This window comes from Hyperoodon ampullatus (genome assembly GCF_949752795.1).
Source record: "Hyperoodon ampullatus genome assembly, chromosome: 10".
Lineage (NCBI taxonomy): Eukaryota > Metazoa > Chordata > Mammalia > Artiodactyla > Ziphiidae > Hyperoodon > Hyperoodon ampullatus.
The window spans coordinates 12281330-12302130 of record NC_136923.1 but is presented as its reverse complement, the minus strand read 5'-3'; the positions used below and the strand labels follow the sequence as shown (position 1 = coordinate 12302130).

Sequence of the window (20801 nt, the reverse complement as noted above, 5' to 3'; positions counted from 1 at the left end):
AGCAGAGTCTACTGTCAGAGACTACTGATAAGTAAAGGTTAGAGACACTGACACCCAGCGTCCTGATTCCTTCACAATTAATAAGAGGAACGCAGGACTTAAACCCACATCTATCTGACTTAAAATTCTGAGAACCTCATCAAGAAGACAGGGTGCAAGAACGAGGAAGCAGGAGATAAGAGGTAAGAAAAGGAAAGACAACTGTCCTCAAACCAAACTCCCTAATGCTGAGCGTTATGCAGAGCCCCAAGACCCACCCGTTTCGGAGGGCGGAAGAACTTCTCATCAAACTGCAGCTGCGAGTGCGCGATTTGGCAATGTGATTATAATCTTTACTTGCCTTCCTCCAACCCCTGGCCTTACCCATCCCAACCCTGTCGAGGAACCCGGCGACCCCCACCCGTCGTTAGGGAACCAAAAGAGCACCTTGGTGGGAGGGAACGGCCGCTCTCCGGCTACCGAGCCCGGGGCGTTCGCCTCCCGCGAGTATCGGTGCGCGGCCGCCGAGCTGCCACGGGCCCCGGGCCGCTGGGGAGTGCCACAACCGCACGAGCCCGCGAGGGACGCCGCGCCCGCCTCGGCCCCGGCCTCTTCGCCTCCCGCCGCCCGGCCCAGCAGCAAAAGCAGAGGCAAAGAGAGAACGAGACCGAGCCAGGTGCCTCGTCCTCGAGCCGGCCCTAGCGCGGGCGCAGCCATGTTTTCCCACTAGCCATGTGACCCTTTGGGTCACGTGGCCCCGCCCTCCTTAAAGGCGCCAAGCCCTAGGCTGACTTCAGTGTGCCTAAGAGTTGCCCTCTTTCCCCCTCTCTCCAGGTACCTCTCCTTTAGAGCCTTCCTCTTTGGCTCTCCTGATGTGAAAACAAGAAAACCCAAAAAGTCTTGGCCTTCCGCAGCCTGTGCGCCCCATTATTATTTTTAGGTTGAAAAAATTATCATCGAGTTTATTGAGCATTTGTTATGTGCCAGGCAATACACTAGGTGAGCACTTTATTTTTTGAAATCTCGTTTAATCCTCACGAGGACCCTGAATGTTGAGTGCACAGAACACTTAAGTGATCTGCCCAAGGTCCCAAGGCAAATAAATGTCAAAAGACGAGGTTTAAACCCAGCCACACTGCGTCTCTAACACATACCTTCAAACCCTGAGTTTTAAACCATTATGCTGTAATGCAGGCAATTCAATAAGTTTCCCTTAACAGGAAAATGGAAGATGAACGTGTTGAAGGACACCTCACCAAGGGATACAGTTAGAGAAATCCCTACTGTGCCTCTCAAAGTGTCGTCCCAGACCAGCAGCATCAGCATCACCCGGGAACTTGTTAGAAATTCAATACTCAGAATGTCTGGGGACAGGACACATCAATCTGTGCATTTAACAAGTTCTCCAGATGATTCTAAAGCATACTGATGCACACTAAAGTTTGAGAACCACTGTTTTATAAGACCCAATCTCTTCGGGGGGGGGGGGGAAGGCAAAACAAAAACCAGAAATAGGGGGGACCTATAGATTAAATATGACATCTCACACAATTGTAGTATATATGAATCTTATCTAAAAACTGATTCAAACCTACTGATCTCAAATTTTTTAGGATAATCAGAGAAATATGGCCACTAAATCAAGTTATGATATTTGATAAAATTAAGAATTACTGTCAATTCTGTTTTTAGTTTTTTAAGAGTGATAATGGTATTTGTGGGTATGTTTTTAAAAGAATCCCTTCCTTTGAGATATATGTATTGAAATAGATGATTAATAGATAGATAGATAGATAGATAAAAAGACATGCTGTTGCCAAGGAGTTGCTTCTCAAAATATGGTGAATGGGGGGGATGGCTAGAGATGAAACACAATTGGCCATGAGTTGGTCATTGTTAAAGCTGCTTTATGGATTTTTGAGTGGTTATTGTCCTATTCTTTCTAGTCTATGTTTGAATTTTTTTAATATAAAGGAAAGTCCGTGGTGATCATTTTGCAATACATACAAATAGGGAATCATTCTGTTGTACACCTGAAACTAATCTAATATGTCAACTTTATCACAAATGAAAAAAAACAGGTGAAAAAAATTTTAAGTCCTTCCATACTTGCTATTTTACAGTTTGCCAAGAGCTTTCACACATTTTCTCATTTAACTTCACAACCCCTTGGCAAGAAATCTACTATTACTATACCCATTTTACAACTGATGAGGCTAAAAGGTCAATGCTTTAACCAAGGTTTTACATATTAACTGTGCAGAAATATAGATTCTATGTCAGAGATAATCTTTGTCAGTCTCTTTGCAAGTGTTCAATCTCAGCACAAGCCTGCTGCCCTACCGAGCCCTGAATTCCTTTGATTGATGGTCCTGCTACACTATTAGGCGATAAGCTTCATGAAGGCAAGGATACTGCCTATTTGTTCACCATTGTATCTGCAAAATTAGGCCAAGAACTGGCACTTAATAAACACTTAGTGAATATTTGTTGAGTTAATGGAAAAATGAATGGCAGTAATCATGATGTCTTTCCCTTAAAGAGAAACAAATTGTTGAGAAAATAATACAGATTTTAGACTCAGAAAGGGCTGTGTTTAAAGCTGGCCACTTACAAGAAGCATTCACCTTTCTAAGCCACTATTTCTTCATGTGTGAAACGGGGAGAATAATAGCACCTTCTTACAGATTTTATGAAGATTAAGTAAGATAGAGTTGTAAAAGTCTTAGCATTTCACAATACCTCAAAAAAATGTTTGCTATTATTAGCCATCATTATCAAAGATGGAAACTTTGTTGATTCTCCAGAAAGTATCAACCTTCTCTCTCAATTCATTAAATAATTTCTTATTGGTCACTAATCAATGAGTAAGTGGGAAAAAATGATGAGAAATCCATAGGTGAGAAGGCCATGCTAGGAATCAAAGTACAGCTCAGCAATCAACTCTACAACAATTAGGGCAATTTATCTAGACTTTCTCTCATGCTCTGACTCCCACTTAAGTTCCTTCTGCTGGTCTTCTTGCCCCTTCCATCTAATGAAGCTAGATGAAAGACCTCAGACCTGACAGTGACTTCCGTGTTCACTAAACAGCGAGACCAGTGTGACTGCAGTAGAATGAACAAGGGAAGGGGGAAAAACAAAGGAGGCCAGGAAGTAACAGGGGGCAGATTATGTAGGATCTAGTAAGCTTTTACTCTAACTGAAAGGCAATGTCATTACACAGTTTTGAGAAGACATCTCACACTTTTCCTGCTAATCAAGGTCAATTTCCCTGCCAAGTTATAGACTCCTTGTCTTGCCTGCTGGTCCCTGAACACAAGGAGTCCAAAGTGCCCTGATAGTAGGCATGGCTTGTAGTTCAATGGGATCTTTCCTGTGCACAGAAAGAGTGTACTCCTTTGAGGACCAGGACGAGGCGAGCCTCTGTTGAATTGCTGAGTGATGCTGGTGCCCCTCTGCCCCGTGCATGCCTGACAGCCTTGGCACCTAGCATCTCATGAGGGCCCTCCCAGGGAATACAGTCCTCAGTGGGTCTTCTGGCCTCTCAGAATAAATCCAAACAGCATTTTTACTTCCCTGAGCTATCAAGTCCTTTCTTCTATCTGCCTCAGCAACCCATGCATTTCACCTTCATTTAGAGTAAGCCACTGCTTTCTCCCGGCTTCTAGATCCACTCTAGCAGTGAGTCTGCCCCTTTCCCTGGGGTCCTTGCCAAGGTATGAAATCCCAAGTCCTAAGTGAGAACTTCCAAGTCAATACATTCCCGCCCATCCATTCTTGTGTTTTGGGCCCTTAATCAAATACCCACACAGTTCAGGCCCAAGGTTACTTCCCTGGCTTTGGTTCATATGTGCTAGTTAATTCCTTTGTAAAACAGCTTTACTGAGATATAATTCACACACCATACAATCCACCCTTTTAAAGTATATAATTCAATGATTTTTCATATACTCACATTATTATACAACCATCACCACAATCTAATTTTGGAACATTTTTATTATCCCCCCCAAAGAAACTCCAAACCTCATCAACAGTCACTCTTCATTCCTTCATCCCCCCAACCCTGCCCCAGGTAACACCCACTCGACTTTCTGTCTCCATAGCCTTGGACATTTCTTGTAAATGAAATCATAAAACATATGGCTTTTTGTGTCTGCTTCTTTCACTTGGAATATTTCTGAGATTCATCCATGTTGTAGCACAAATCAACACTTCTTTCCTTTTTATGGCCAAAATACCAAATTTAATTCATCCTTTCATCAGTTGATGGACATTTGGATTGTTTCCACTTTTTAGCTATTATGAATAATGCAGCTATGGACAGCATATGAACATTTGTCTACAAGTTTTGTGTGGACATATGTTTCATTTCTCTTGGGTATAAACTAGGGGTGGGATTGTTTGGTTACATGGTAACTCTGTAACCTCTTGCAGGAGCTACCAAACTGTTTTCCAAAGCGCCTGTACCAGTTTACATTCCCATCAACAATGTCTGAGGGGTTCTACTTTCTCCATCATGCTAGTTAATTCTTGCATTTCCTTTAGAGTAAAATCTCTTTTCTCCTTTCTGAGGCCCAGCATTTCTTCAGTTTGGCTATACTGGGATTTAACTCTCCTTATAGCCTGGCAGGCACAGAGGAGGTGGGGGCACTGCCTGGGGTGAGGAGGACCTTCAGCATCTTCCCACATGGAGGACCTGCTAGTTCTCCAAACTCAGTACTAGTTCTCTGCAGGCTCTGGGGCTCAGAGAAGTCTGCAGAGCCACATTTCTCAGGGGCCTCCACCTACATGTTCCTGCCCCATGTTTTGGGTCCCAGGTTTTTCCAGCCTGATCCCTGACGTTAGCATAGGAAGCCTGCCGTGGCTGAGCATCCAAACATCTCTGGAGCTCTGGATTCTAACAGTCAGATCATTAGCCTGACACTCAGCTCGACCTGCTCTTAAACAGCTACCAAAGAGCCCCTTTGGCTCTCACATGGACTTCTTAACTGTTTTTTTAGCTGCCCTTGTTTCTCTTTGTCTCTCTTTAGGGTGTCAATGCCACTTGGTAATAACCAGCCAATCCCATTATTCTTGGATGCATTGTTCCTCTACATCTTTCAAATTCCCCAAATCAGCACACTGGTGTAGATGTTCCTTTCCACATGGACATTTTCCCATGTCAGCACCAGCAAAAATTTTAACAGTTGGGCTGCCACCTTGTGCCAGGGGCTGTCCATACCCTACATACCACTCAAGATGGGGGTCCTCTGAGGAGGAAGAACAGAGCTGGAGGAATCATGTTCACTGACTTCAGACTGTACTGCAAAGCTACAGGATTCAAAAGAGTATGGTACTGGCACAAAAACAGACACATAGATCAATGGAAAAGGATAGAAAGGATAGAAAGCCCAGAAATAAATCCACACACATGTATGGTCAATTAATCTACAACAAAGAAGGCAGGAATATACAATGAGAAAAGACAGTCTCTTCAATAAGGAGTGCTGGGAAAACTGGACAGCTACATGTAAAAGAACAAAATTAGAACATTCTCTAATACCATATACAAAAATAAACTCAAAATGGATTAAGACCTAAATGTAAGACTGGAAACCATAAAACCCCTAGAAGAAAACATAGGCAGAACACTCTTTGACATAAATCGCAGCAGTATTTTTTGGGGGGAATCTGTCTCCTAAAGCAAAGGAAGTAAAAGCAAAAATAAACAAATGGGACCTAATTAGGCTTGAAAGTATTTGCACAGCAAAGGAAACCATCAACAAAAGGAAAAGACAACCTACTGAATGGGAGAAAATATCTTCTAATGATATGACCAATAAGGGGTTAATATCCAAAATATATAAACAGGTCAAACAACTCAACAACAAAAAAAACAAACAACCTGATTAAAAAATGGGCAGAAGACCTGAACAGACACTTTTCCAAAGAAGACATGCAGATAGCCAACAGGCACATGACAAGATTCTCAACATCATTAATCATCAGATAAATGCAAATTAAAACCGCAAAAAGATATCACCACACACCTGTCAGAATGGCTATCATCAAAAAGAACACAAATAGGAATGTTGGTGAGGATATGGAGAAAATGGCACCCTCATACACAGTTGGTGGGAATGTGAACTTGTGCAGCCATTGTGGAAAATAGTATGGAGGGTTCTCAAAAAACTAAAAATAGAATTATGATATGACCCAGCAATTCCACTCCTGGGTATACATCTGGAAAAAAAATGAAAATACTAATTCAGAAAGATACATGCACCCCAATGTTCATAGAAGCATTATTTATAGTAGCTGAGATATGGAAGCAACCTAAGTGTCCATCAATAGTGGATAAAGAAGATATATATATATACACACATACATATATATATATGCACACACATATGTAATGGAATACTACTCAGCCATAGAAAAGAATGAAATTTTGCCATTTGCAACAACATGGATGTCCTTGGGGGATATTATGCTAAGTGAAATAAGTCAGAGACAAATACTGTATGATATCACTTATATGTGGAATCTAAAAACTAAAACAATCTAGTGAATATAACTAAAAGGAAACAGATGCACAGATATAGAGAACAAAGTAGTGGTTACCAGTGGTGAGAGGGAAGGAGGGCGGCAAACTACCATGTATAAAATAAAGAAGATACAAGGATATATTGTACAACACAGGGAAAACAGCCACTATTTTATGATAACTATAAATGGAGTATAACCTTTAAAAATTGTGAATCACTATGTTGTACACCTGTAACTTATATAATATTGTACATCAACTCTATCTCATTAAAAAAAGATGGGCATCCTCACTGCCAGCCAGGCAGTGGATGACCCAGTCCTCAAATCCCATCTTATCACCTGCTTTCTCAGACCACTTCTAGTACCAACTCTGTCAGTGTGGTTCATGTCAAAAACAGATGCTTCCAGGGCTTCCCTGGTGGCGCAGTGGTTGAGAGTCCGCCTGCTGATGCAGGGGACACGGGTTCGTGCCCCGGTCCGGGAAGATCCCACATGCTGCAGAGCGGCTGGGCCCGTGAGCCATGGCCACTGAGCCTGCGCGTCCGCAGCCTGTGCTCCGCAATGGGAGAGGCCACAACAGTGAGAGGCCTGCATAATGCAAAAAACAAACAAACAAACAAACAAACAAACAAATGTCTCCAAAACCAGAAATATAGATCAGTGGAAGAGGATAGCAAGCCCAGAGATAAACCCATGCACCTATGGTCACCCAATCCATGACAAAGGAGGCAAGAATAAACAATGGGGAAAAGGCAGTCTCTTCAATAAGTGGTGCTGGGAAAACTGGACAGCTACATGTAAAAGAATGAAATTAGAAACTCTCCCAAAGCAAATAAACAGCATACACAAAAATAAACTCAAAATGGATTAAAGACCTAAATGTAAAGCCAGACACTATAAAACTCTTAGAGGAAAACATAGGTAGAACACTCTCGGACATAAATCACAGCAAGATCTTTTTTGACCCACCTCTTAGAGTAATGGAAATAAAAGCAAAAATAAACAAATGGGACCTAATGAAACTTAAAAGTTTTTGCACAGCAAAGGAAACCATAAATAAGACGAATAGACAACCCTCAGAATAGGAAAAAATATTTGCAAATGAAGTAACTGACAAGGGATTAATCTCCAAAATATACAAACAGCTCATGCAGCTCAATATCAACAAAACAAACAATCCAACCAAATTATTACAGAATTATTAGAGAAATGCAAGTCAAAACTACAATGAGGTATCACCTCACACCGGTCAGAATGGCCATGATCAAAAACATCCACAAACAATAAATGCTGGAGAGGGTGTGGAGAAAAAAATGGAACCCTCTTACTCTGCTGGTGGGAATGTAAATTAATACGGCCACTATGGAGAACAGTATGGAGGTTCCCTACAAAACTAAAAATAGATCTACCATATGAACCAGCAATCCCACTCCTGGGCATATACCTGGAGAAAACCGTAATTCAAAAGATACGCGTGCCTCAATATTCACTGCAGCACTATTTACAATAGCCAGGATCTGGAAACAACCTGAATGTCCCTCAACGGAAGAATGGATACAGAAGATGTGGTACATATATGCAATGGAATATTACTCAGCCATAAAAAGGAACAAAATTGTGCCATTTGCAGAGATGTGGATAGAGCTAGAGACTGCCATACAGAGTGAAGTAAGTCAGAAAGAGAAAAACAAATATTGCATAATATCACTTATATGTGGAATCTAGAAAAACAATACAGATGATTTTATTTGCAAAGCAGAAATAGAGACACAGATGTAGAGAACAGACGTATGAAGACCAGGTGGGGAAAGGGGGGTGGGATGAATTGGGAGATTGATTTGACATGTATACACTACTATGTTTAAAATAGATAACTAATGAGAACCTACTGTATAGCACAGGGAACACTATTTGGTGCTCTGTGGTGACCTAAATGGAAAGGAAATCCAAAAAAGAGGGGATGTATGTATATGTATAGCCGATTCACTTTGCTGTACAGCAGAAACTAACACAACATTGTAAAACAACTATAGTCCAATAAAAATTAATTTAAAAAGAAACAGATGCCAAGATGTAATCAGAAATACAAGAGATTTATTGCTGGTAACACCTGTGAAAACTAAAGGGACAAGGGAATACAAAGGAACGGGCATTGAAAGACTCCAGACCGCAATACAGATTTGAAACCTGTGAAAGGAAGGAGGCAGGAAGGTGCATTCAGCAGGAAAAGCCTCTCTGTCTAGTGCATTTGAATTGGTGGACTGAGTAAAGCAGAAGACCCTCTCCAGGGTGGGTGGGCATCAATGTTAGGATTTAGAAGAGAAGCTAGGACGGTGATTTTTTATGTTATTCCTTCCTTTCTCTTCCCAAAGGCCCATAAAGCATCTTTTACTTGCTCTGAACTTCTTTTGGCGCACTCTAGCTTCTTCCCATCTTTCTCTCCAATCACCACTGTTCAAGAACATCGGGAATATGAATGGATGGTAAGTTTGGAGAAAGGAAAATGGTACACTGTACTGGAATTGTCACGGAGCTTGCCATACCTGCCTCCAGCATTGCTAAGAGAAAAATGTCCCTCCCAGCACAGGTACAAAGGAGTACAGCTAGCGGCTTGGTTTACAAGAGCCGGCATCTATAAACTGTCTGAATCAGCAGCATCAGCAGCATTGGGGAACTTGTTAGAAATGCAAATTCTTGGGCCCCACTCAAGACCTCCTGAGTCTGAGGGTGGGCCCACCAAGCATTGCTTTAAGAGGTTCTGATGCACAAGCCGGTTTTGCCTGAACTTCCAGTTACAGCTGATTGGACCAGGGATGGCAATGTGACTCAAGCACAGCTAAACCATAGGCTTCTGTGGGCCTGCGGTGGGCTGTGGGGTAAGAGAGAGGAGTTGGGGAAACCAGGCTTCCTCTCGGTGACAGATGAACCGGAAGCAGTGAGACCCTGAGTGTCAGCAGCTGTCAAAGCTGGACGAGGGCTGTGTCACAGTGGTGAGGCCATGAAGGGTCCCGAGAAGGCTGGTGTCCGTGGCCTCAACACTAGTGCACAACATCATTCGGCTCTGAAGGTGGGAGAGAAGCAAGATGAAACTATTTGAGCAAGAGGAGAAGAAAAAAGCAAACAAAATGAAAATTTCTCTCGGTATAAATTTTTCTCATTGACTGCAGCACAAACTAGCAAAACTAAAAAGCCTCAGTTAGGGAATTCCCTGGCGGTCCAGTGATTAGGACTTGGTGCTTCCACTGCTGGAGCCCAGGTTCAATCCCTGGTCGGGAAGCTAAGATCCCTGCAAGCTGCTCCGCGTGGCCACACACACACACACAAATTAAAAAGCCGCAGTTAGCAGACTTTCCAAACCAGTGATTTCACCACACAATGATGCTAAAGAATGCCTAATGAAAGAACCCCGTGGCAAAATGTTTCTGCCTCTTTGGACTTCTCATTTTTACTCTCTAAATATACAGAGGAATGTGTCCTATTTTTAAAAAATACTCTGGAATGCTCATTTTAGATATTACATAAGTTGATAATTATAATAATCATAAGAACTAATAATTCTTGAGCTATTCCTAGGTACCAAGCAATGTTCTAAGTATTTCACATGTTTTAAATTATTTAATATCAGTTCCACAAGGGCAAGAATCTTCATCTGTTTTCTTCTCTGTTGTATCTTCGGTGCCTGGAACTGTGCTCAGCACCTAGTGGATATGCAATAAATACTTGTTGGATGAATTAAAGTGGATCGTCACATAAGCACTGGATGGAGGTGCTGTTATATCCATCTGGCTGACCCTCCTGGCTGTAAAGATGGAAAGTCAAATGAAATGATGGAGAAGAATGATTCCCAACTTTTTCAACAAGAAATCAATTGGAAAAGGGAAATATATATATATATATATATATATATATATATATATAGTATAAACATACATTTATATTTCAGATGCTCCTACAATAGAAGTTTTACTTTTAGTAACCACTTATTTGGAAAATGAAACATCAAGATGCTGCTTTGAAGGCAGTACATTAGCAAAGGAAACTGCGTATTAAATCACATCAGTTCCTGTATGTATTTGAAAGGTTTAGAAATATATTAGCTTTTTGGGCTTCAGGCAATGCTTAACATTTGAATGAACTCCCAATACTTGTAATCACTGGTTCCCCAGGGGTCTGTGACCCAAAGATTGGAGATCACTGAGGAAGTAATGTCTCTCTGGGAAGATGTGCCTCAAGTAATAGAGAGGTCCTGGCATCAGACTCAAAGATTAGCTTTGGGTCCCAGCATTTATTTAGGAAACTTTAGGTTTAGTAATTAAGCTTCTACGCACCTGAGTCTCCTACCTTGCCTACTTCATAATCATATTTTATTGAGACCAAATATATAGGTATAAGAAAGGAAATAAACACTAGCTGGTTTTACTATGGTATCACTTTGATTCTGCAACACATTTCCATATCTTATTGTATTGTTTCTGAATTCTGGTTGTATCTTGTGAGCTAGGTATACATATAATATGGTAGTGCTTCCTTTTCCCTCAAAAAAATTTTTTTTCAAAGCAGGGTATATATTTCAGTAAATGGTCTTGGAATCAAGGAAACATGGCTTTGTATAGTCCTCTAAATGACAAATAATATATAAATTCATTTTCTCTTCTTGCTCCTATCTCTTGGAATTTGCAACTATAGTCTCCGAAAAAGAATGCTGTGCTCTGTGCTACAAGAGAAGACTCTGGTAGGCAGAATAATGGCTCCAGAGACGTCCACGTCCTAATTTCAGAATCTATAAATACGTTACCTTATGTGGCAAAAGGGATTTTGCAGATGTGATTAAGTTAAGGTCCTTGAGATGGGGAGATTGCCCTGCTCAATCTAATTACATAGGTGAGCAGAACACCTCTTGGCTGTGGTCAGAGGGAGATGTGACTATTGAAGAATGGTCAGAGAGATGCAACATTATTGATGTTGTAGATGGAGAAAGGGTCCACAAGCCAAGGAATGTGGGCAGTCTCTGGAAGATTGAAGAGGCAAGGAAACAGATTCTCCTCTAGAGTCCCCAGAAAGGAAGGAATGTACCTTGGTTTTGGCTCAATGAGACCCACGTTGGTCTTCTGACCTATAGAACCATAAGATAATAAATCTGTGTTTGTTAAGTCATTAAGTTTCTGATCATTTTTTATGGCAACAATGGGAAACTAACATAAATACATCTTTCTGTTCCAGCATTAGCACTAGAGGCAGGCTGGGGGTCACAACAGAAGGTCAGCAGATGTACAGAGCATCCTTTGCAGTGTCAGACGATGTGCTTTGGCTGGGGGCACAGTTGGACCATAGTGAGTCTGAGCACCAGAGGGGGACACTGCATCTCAACCTTCACACTCACTGTTCTCCCTTGTCTCTAGAAAAGTATGAGAGTGGTCTTGCATGGGGTCAGGGAGGAATTGGAGGGTGATGATAACCACTTAGGGTTCAGGCACAGACAGAGCTCATATGCTAGCTGTTCAGGGGAACTCAGAGAAAGGCCAACCACCCAACCCCTGGAGATCTGTGGGCCTTTGGAGCCACAGGAAGTCTCGGACCTCCCTGTGAGAGACAGGAAGCCACAGGTCCCAGCCAGTCCCTGGCCAGGCAAAGGTCCTGGAGTCATTTCCCTCCTTACAGGTGTGATGCCTTTGTGCCTATAAAGCATAGCATGCTGCAGCTGTTTCTCTAACTTCAGCATCCATCAGAATCTTTCAGAGAGCTGATTAAAACACAGATTGCTGGGCCCCACTCCCTGAATTTCTGATTCAGCAGATCTGGGATGCAGCATAAGAATTTGCATTTCTAACAATTTCCTAGGTGCTGCTCTTGCTGCTGGTCTGAGGACCACAGTTTGAGAGGCATGGATATAATGAATAAGAGCTTAGGACTCAGAGAGCCCTTGCTGCTTACAAGTTGAATGATCTTGGGCAACTTACTTAAATTTTGGAATTCATCTATCAAATAGGGTTAATAAAATCCACCCTTTAGGACTACGATGAGGATTAAATAGAATGACCTATGTAAAGCACTTAACACATAGGAAGACCTCAATAAATGGTCTCTAATATAGTGTGTTTATCATCATCATCTTCATTATTAATGACAACTTACTAAGTGTAACATACAAGACACCACAGGCACATCCATAGATAAGCCAATGAGAGACAATAAATGTCATCTCACAAACTGTCTTCCTAAGATTGTCAAAACTTTCTCAAAGTCTCCCACCCACGGATTATCATTTAACTTTGTAACTCAAGAAGACTCAGAGGAAAGAGTCTGAATAAAACGCTTCACCCACAAAACAGAATGGAGAGGAAGCAGAAAGTTTTTAAATATTTTGAGAAAATTTGTCTAACAATAGAAAGAGGAAGCTCATTTGGGTGTGATTCAATGGCTATAGAAATGAATAAAAGTAAACTGGGCCAGGAGCAAATTAATTTGAAAATAATTGCAGAAAAGAAAAAGGAACTGTGCCATGCTTGCTCCTCTGGGAAATCTGACAAAAAAAGTAAGGATTTTGGTTTTTTTCCCCCCTCCCATTTCTAGGATAATTGGTATTACTGTCATGTGAAAAAAAATAAGTCAGCCATGGAATGACTCCACTGTTGCTCCTCTTTCAGGATTTTTTCCTCTGGGTCACAGCAACAGAAGAACAGGTTAGGTCACTGGGAACCCAGGACATTCTTGTGATTTCACCACGGAAAAGTGTCTCTTTCCTGTTGGAACTTGGCTATATTGATGGACCAGCCAAAAGCTCAGTGGAGTAAAACCTAACTAAAATAAATGGATTTAATTTATTATAATGTATATAATAAAATTTACACAAATAAAAATTGATATAATAAAAAGTAAATAGCATTAGGATTTTAATCTTGACTCCTGTTTAAAAACTAAAAATAAAGAGCTGGTTAAGAGACTAGGTAGAAAAGTTTGCTACTTTAATTTAGTAGTTTCAATCCCAAAGATCTGAGAGTCAGTGGACTTACCTCCTGCCTAGGGTCAGGAAGCCTGGTTTCTCAACCCCACATAGCCTTTGTGTGTCTCTGTGAACTGGAAGAACCACTGACTCTTTAGATGTTTGTTCCATCATCAGCAAAAGAAAGGACTGAGTAAATAACTCCTTTATAAAATTTCCACTATTGGAAATTCCCTGGTGGGCCAGTGGTTAGGATTCCATGCTCTCACTGCTGAGGGCCCGGGTTCAATCCTTGGTTGGGGAACAAATATCCCGCAAGCCGTGTGGCATGGCCTCCCCCCGCCCAAAAATTTCCCCTTTCTAGTATCCTTTTATACAAACTACTTTTCAGCTAAAGGACTTCACTGTGTAAACAACTTTGCGTAACCAGCTATTTGATTAAATGCCTTTGCATACAAGGAGTAAAGTTGCATTAATAGTAATAATAATAAAGACTGTAGTGTTAACTAATAGTCTCTCATTTATTGAGTATCTACTACGTGCTGAGCACTTAGATGCATTGTCTCATTTCATTCCTTTAACGAGGCAGTGAGCGAAGTTCTATAATGATACCAATTTGGCTGATGAGGAGATTGAGACTCAGAGAGTTTAGGTAAATTACTTACCTGAAAAGGGGCCAATATAGGTCTTGCCCAAAGTCATGAGGCTGGCAAGTGGAATGATGGGATTGGAAAGTGAGACTTGGACTTCTGCAATGTGATGGCAGTACCTCTGCTATTTATTACTCAGTTACACTGCCTCACACAGTGGTGGTGGCACACTGCATGGCTATGAATGGTTTGGAATTAGACAAGGAAATTACCAGGACTTCAGACGATTCTAGGTATTGGTCAACCTCAACTTTACTCCCAGCATCTCACCTTCTGGTGAGCATCTCCTCTGTGTTCCTCTCTGTTCCCTCACAGTTATTTCTGCTCCCTCATCACTTTGATTTGCATAGGGCTTGTCCAGCCCCTGTGACCTTGAAAATTTAGGCCTCACAGTCAGTTACTTTAGTCTCTCTGTTTCTTTATTTAAATCTAAAGAACATCAATTTCGGTAAAGTTGCAGGATATGAAATCAATATATAGAAATCTGTTGCATTTCTATACACTAACAGTGAACTGTCAGAGAAATTAATAAAACAATCACATTTCCAATAGTATCAAAAAGAATAAAATAATGAGGAATAAATCCATCTAAGGAGGTAGAAGACCTGTACTTGGAAAACTATAAGACATTGATGAAGGACATTGAAGACAACACAAACAGAGGAAAGGTATATTAGGCTTATGTATTGGAAGAATTAACATTGTTCAAATGACCATACTCTCCAAAGCAATCTACAGATTCAGTGTACTCTCTATCAAAATAAAGAAGAATAAAGCTGGAGGTATCACGCTCCCTCATTTCAAACTACACTGCAAAGCTACAGTAATCAAAACAGTAAGGTACTGATTCCGGAAGTTGCTTTTTGAGGTAGTGTGCGGGGTAGTGTGGTCTTTGTGAGCTTCCACCATGGTGTACCGGGGACGGGGCCAGAAGGTGCAGAAGGTGATGGTGCAGCCAATCAATCTCATCTTCAGATACTTGCAAAATAGATCTCGGATTCACGTGTGGCTTTATGAGCAAGTGAATATGCGGATAGAGGGCTGTATCATTGGTTTTGATGAGTATATGAACCTCGTATTAGATGACGCAGAAGAGATTCATTCAAAAACAAAGTCAAGAAAACAACTGGGTCGGATCATGCTAAAAGGAGATAACATTACTCTGCTGCAAAGTGTCTCCAACTAGAAATGATCAATGAAGTGAGAAATTGTTGAGAAGGCAATACAGTTTTTTTTAGGTGTGCTTTGTTAGAAGTGTAGTTCTAAAGCATTTATTCATATTGTTTTGCTCACCTTTATGTTATTACCAGATGACAATAAATGCTGTGGGATTGTTTTTATTAAAAAAAAAAACAAACAAAACAGTAAGGTACTGACACAAAAACAGGCACATAGATTAATGGAACAGAATAGAGAGCCCAGAAATGAACCCACACTTATATGGGCAATTAATCCACAACAAAGGAAGGAAGAATATACAATGGGGAAAAGACGGCTCCTTCAATAAATGGTGTTGGGGAAATTTGACCGCTCCATGCAAAAGAATGAAACTGAACTAGTCTCTCACACAGTTATAAAAATAAGCTCAAAATGGATTAAAGACTTAAATGTAAGACCTGAAACCATAAAACTTCTAGAAGAAAACCTAGGCAGTACACTCTCTGACATAAGTCTTAGTAATATTTTTTCTAGATGTCTCCTCAGATAAGGGAAACAAAAGCAAAACTCAACAAATGGGACTACATCGAACTAACAACATTTTGCTCAGTGAAGGAAATAATCAATAAAATGAAAAGGCAGCCTACTGAATGGGAGAAGATATTTGCAAATTATATATCTGATAAGGAGTTAATATCCAAAAATACAAAGAAGTCATACAACTCAACATCAAAAAATGAAACAAAGTGATTTAAAAAAAAAGGGTAGAGAACCTAAAAAGATATTTTTCCAAAGAAGACATAAAGGTGACCAACAGACACAAAAAGATGCTCAGCAACACCAATCATCAGGGAAATGCAAATCAAAAAAGACAATGAGATGTCACCTCACACCTGCCAGAATGGCTGTAATAAAAAAGACAACAAATAACAAACATTGGCGAGAATGTGGAGAAAAGGGAACTCTCGCGCACTGTTGGTGGGAATGGAACTGGTGTGGCTACTATGGAAAACAGTATGGAAGTTCCTCAAAAAATGAAAAAATAGAACTACACTACAATCCAGCAATTCCACTTTGGGTATTTGTCCGAAGAAAATGAAAACACAAATTCAGAAAGGTACATGCACCCCTATGTTCATTGCAGCATTATTTACAACAGCCAAGATATGGAAGCAACCTAAGTGTCCATCAACACACGAATGGATAAAGAAAGTGGCGAATACAGCGGAATATTATTCAGCCATAAAAAATGAATTCTTGCTTTTTGCAGCAACATGGAGGGACCTGCAGTTATTTTTATAACTGTGTGAGAGACTAGTTCAGTTTCATTCTTTTGCATGGAGCGGTCCAATTTTCCCAACACCATTTATTGAAGGGGCCGTCTTTTCCCCATTGTATATTATTATGCTAAGTGAAATGTCAGAGAAAGACAAATACTGTATGATTTCACTTATATGTGGAATCTAAAAAATCAAAACAAATGAACAAACAAAACAAAACAGAAAGAGTCATAGATACAGAGAATAAACAGGTGGTTGAGAGAGGCGAGGGGTTAGGTCAGGGAGAGAAATTGGTGAGGGAGATTAAGAGGTACAAACTTCCAGCTGCAAAATAAATGAGTCACAGGTACAAAATGTATAGTGTGGGGAGTATAGTCAATAATCGTGTAGTATCTTTGTATGGTGACAGATCATAACTAGACTTATTGTGGTGATCATTTTGAAATACATTCCATGTATAGAAATATGGAATCACTATACTGTGTACCAGGAACTAACACAGTGCTGTAGGCCAATTATCCTCCAAAAACAGACTAAGTAATTCAGTAACTAACTAACTCAGAGGAAAAACGATCAGATGTGTAGTTACCAGAGGGGAGTGGAGAGGGAATTGGATGAAGGCAGTCAAAAAGCACAAACTTCCAGTTGTAAGATAAATAACTATTGTGCTAGGGATGTAATGTACAACATGATAAATATAATTAATACTCCTGTATGTTATGTATGAAAGTTGTTAAGAGAGTAAATTCTAAGAGTTAACATCACAAGGAAAAAACATTTTTTCTCTTTCTTTAATTTTGTATCTATATGTGATGATGGATGTTCATTAAACATTGTGGTAATCATTTCATGAAGTGTGTAAAAGTCATGATGCTGTACACTTTAAACTTATACAGTGCTGTAAGTCAATTATATCTCAATAAAACTGGAAGAAGAAAATAGAACTAAGCTAAACATAAAAATAAGTCAGTTAGTTAATTAATTAAAGAGCAGCCGTTGGCTCAGGTCACCTTTTCACATGCAGCTGTACTGCTGGCTATGGTCCTGTGGTGTCTCCTAAATGATTCAAAACACAGCAGCAAGGGCAGTGGATCAGCCAATATCCTGTAATAACAAATGATACTACCACTTACGTGCTTGTTATATTTGAGGCTTTTCCCTAGAATTATCTCCTTTAATCATTATAGCAACAACCCCATGAGGGAGACACTATATTGGCCCCTTTTCAGATAAGTAATTTACCTAAGTTAGTAAGTGGCAGGGTCCCAGGTTTCAAACCCAGCATTTTTCTCTTGTAATACCTTTATTGAGAAATCATTCATCCACTATATAATACACCCTTTTAAAGTGTACAGTTCCGTGGCTTTTCGCATAACCACAGAGGCGTATAATCACAATCAATTTTGGCACATTTTCACCACCTCAGTAAGAAATTCCATATCTTTTAGCAGTCCCCTCCATTCCGTCCCAGCACCCCCACTCCCTGCCAGGCCTAGGGAAACAATGATCTACATTGTCTCTATAGATTTGTCCATTCTGGATGTTTTATATAAATAGAATCATATAATATGCAGCCTTTTGTGATTTAGCATAATGTTTTCAAGGTTCATCTGTCTTATAGCATGTGTCAGTAATTCATTTATTTTTATGGCTGAATAATACTCCATTGTATAGATAGTCCGTGTTCTGTTTATCATTTTATCAGTTGATGGATGTTTGGGTTGTTTCCACTTTTGTCAATTATGAATAATGCTGCTATGGACATTTGTGCACAAGTTTTTGTATGGATGTATGTTTTCCTTTCCCTTGGGTAGACAGATAACTAGGAGTGGAAAAATCTAGGCATTTTGACTCGACTCTACTTGCAGGCATGGTTGACTTATCTAGGATACAGATAACTTACTACCTAGTATTGGCTGTGTCTTAATTTAATAGAAAATTTTAAATGAATACACTTTTCTTAATACCTGTAAATGAATATTAAATAACCAGGGCTACCTAGTTTGTTTATGATACTTTAGGGATCCCAGTACCACTTTAACTGATCCTTAGAAACCCAGATATCCCATGCATATACATAATGTTAAGAAATATATTGACTTCATATGTTTATATAATAAATAGATACCAAGTATCCACCATCTGCCAGGCACTGTGGGAGGGACTGGGGAACCCATGGAATCAGAGAACATAGCACTGGCAAATACTCTGAAAACAACCCATGCATTCAAAATTCTACCCAAATCTGCCAGCTCTCTTTGCTGTTGTGTGCTTTATGGATGCCAACATTTGCCAGTGACATGTCTCTAGCAGGGTGTTCCATCCTATGTACAAAAAGTTTCCTAAACTTCCCAAACAGGCTTCTTCTCTATGGGGGAATGATATAAATGTATGACCTCTTCCCCCCTCCAAAATAGACTTTTAAGGCAAACTCCACTGTTTCCTCATTTTTTCAAGATGTTTCTGCTTTTACTACATTTTAAATGATAGTGACAAAAAAATAAGATTATAATTTAATGGCTGCAATTAATCAAAATTTAATTACTTGCTGTTTAAGAATTATTCCATGAAACACATGACAGTGTTTTCCCTCTTTTACTTTGAATGTGGATTGACATGTCACCAAGTGCCACTCTATTGCTTCAAAACATGGTTCCAAAATAGATTAGCATTATAAGAAGTCTTTTTTTTGCCCTTTTCTTTTTTAATATCGGTGCCTCTTCCCTTGTGATAATGTTCCAAAAATAAGCTAAGTGGAAGAGAAATAAAGGCTATTAATCTGAGAAACTAATTTCTTTTCTTTTAAAAAAAATATTTTATTTGTTTATTTTTGGCTGCATTGGGTCTTCGTTGCTGTGCATGGGCTTTCTCTAGTTGCCGAGAGCGGGGGCTACTCTTCCTTGCAGTGCGTGGGCTTCTCATAGCGGTGGCTTCTCTTGTTGTGGAGCACGGGCTCCAGAGTGCAGGCTCAGTGGTTGTGGCACATGCGCTCAGTAGTTGCGGCTCACAGGCTCTAGAGCACAAGCTCAGTAGTTGAGGTGCACGGGCTTAGTTGCTCTGCGGCATGTGGGATCTTCCCGGACCAGGGCTTGAACCTGAGTCCCCTGCCTTGGCAGGCGGATTCTTAACCACTGCGCAACCAGGGAAGCCCTGAGAACATAATTTCTAACACTGATTTGGGGTCAGAATGTACACTTCTTTTTTTGAAAGCAAGGGCAACAGACATAATACAAAGATCTATCTAGTAACAGCTTTTCACCCTACTTCTCAAGCCAAGTGTACTTTTCCAAAACCACATGAACTGAAATAGTTTGTTTTTTCTGAAGGTCAAATGATCATTCAATTATGCACAAGTTAAAAATAATTAGTAAATTCTTACTGGAATCATTTTTTGGAAGGACCAGCTCTGTTTACTTGTTACTACATGGAATTATTTTCATTGAGCCTTATTACATGGTTTTTTCATTCAGGTAGAAAACAGTATATCAAAAACTCAGAAAGAAAGGCCTTGCTTTTCCTATGAATGGGATTCTTTTGAAACAATCTTTCTCTTCCAAATACCTTTATTTTTGATAATGAGCGTACAATCTGCTTGTTTAATTTTTTTTCTAGTGAACACTTATCTGCATAGAATCGCTCATTTGCATCAAGGATTGTCAACTTCATCTACTTCTCGAGGCATCTCAGGTGTTGAGTGAGACTTTGCCTTTAAAATAGATGCACTTTCTGCTTCCTCCTCCTACCCCTGAGAGGTAGCACAGTTATAAGTGTAATTAAAAGGGCTTGTTTGAGGGAGAGTTGAGTAGAGAAACTACTCACAAGAAGCTATTCCTCTCCTTCACTTGCTATATTATATTCAATATAAGTGTTTCCACGACAAAGCATCATCTTGATAATGTGTATCTTTAATGGAGAAATATTCCCTTCTTTAACTACTTCATCACCCTGGATGGTGGTGAAGTAATTAACGAAGGCCGGGGGACCTGGACAACATCTGGGCGATTTCCTAGGTCACAGCTGCTAGGTAGGTCTGCAAAATATTACTGGAAAGAAGGACAGTGAAGGAAATGGGATGAAAGACCCTCTAAGGGCTACAACTTAACCATTAAAAAGCAGCCAATCTTCCTATTTGCTACCCTCTAAACACCACATTTGAAAGTCTGAAATTCCTTTGGAAGGAAGGTAATGATACAGAAAAAGCAGACAGCAAAACACTTTGCATTCTACGCAGTCTTTTCCACGCTTCCTGGTGCCCAGCTA

At 40.1% G+C, this 20801-nt stretch overlaps 2 protein-coding genes across 2 annotated transcripts in view; one reads left to right on the top strand and one right to left on the bottom strand.

The window, feature by feature from the left end:
• SUMF1 (sulfatase modifying factor 1) overlaps positions 1–696 on the bottom strand; it is a gene marked incomplete at both ends in the record, with an annotated part of 105604 nt that extends 104908 nt beyond the window's left edge. The window contains one exon of the mRNA XM_079712767.1: positions 427–696. Within this exon, the coding sequence (XP_079568893.1) occupies positions 427–696 (270 nt within the window). The remainder of the gene's footprint in view (positions 1–426) is intronic.
• A 14278-nt stretch (positions 697–14974) lies between these two features.
• Positions 14975–15448, top strand: LOC307059779 (small nuclear ribonucleoprotein E-like). Its single transcript, XM_079714014.1, has one exon. The coding sequence runs from the start codon at positions 15011–15013 to the stop codon at positions 15287–15289; it is 279 nt and encodes a 92-aa protein (XP_079570140.1). The 5' UTR covers positions 14975–15010; the 3' UTR covers positions 15290–15448.
• The last annotated feature ends 5353 nt before the right edge of the window (positions 15449–20801 follow it).

Excerpts from the sequence above, each read along its gene's own strand:
- LOC307059779 (XM_079714014.1), top strand. The coding sequence starts at position 15,011 with ATGGTGTACCGGGGACGGGGCCAGAAGGTGCAGAAGGTGATGGTGCAG.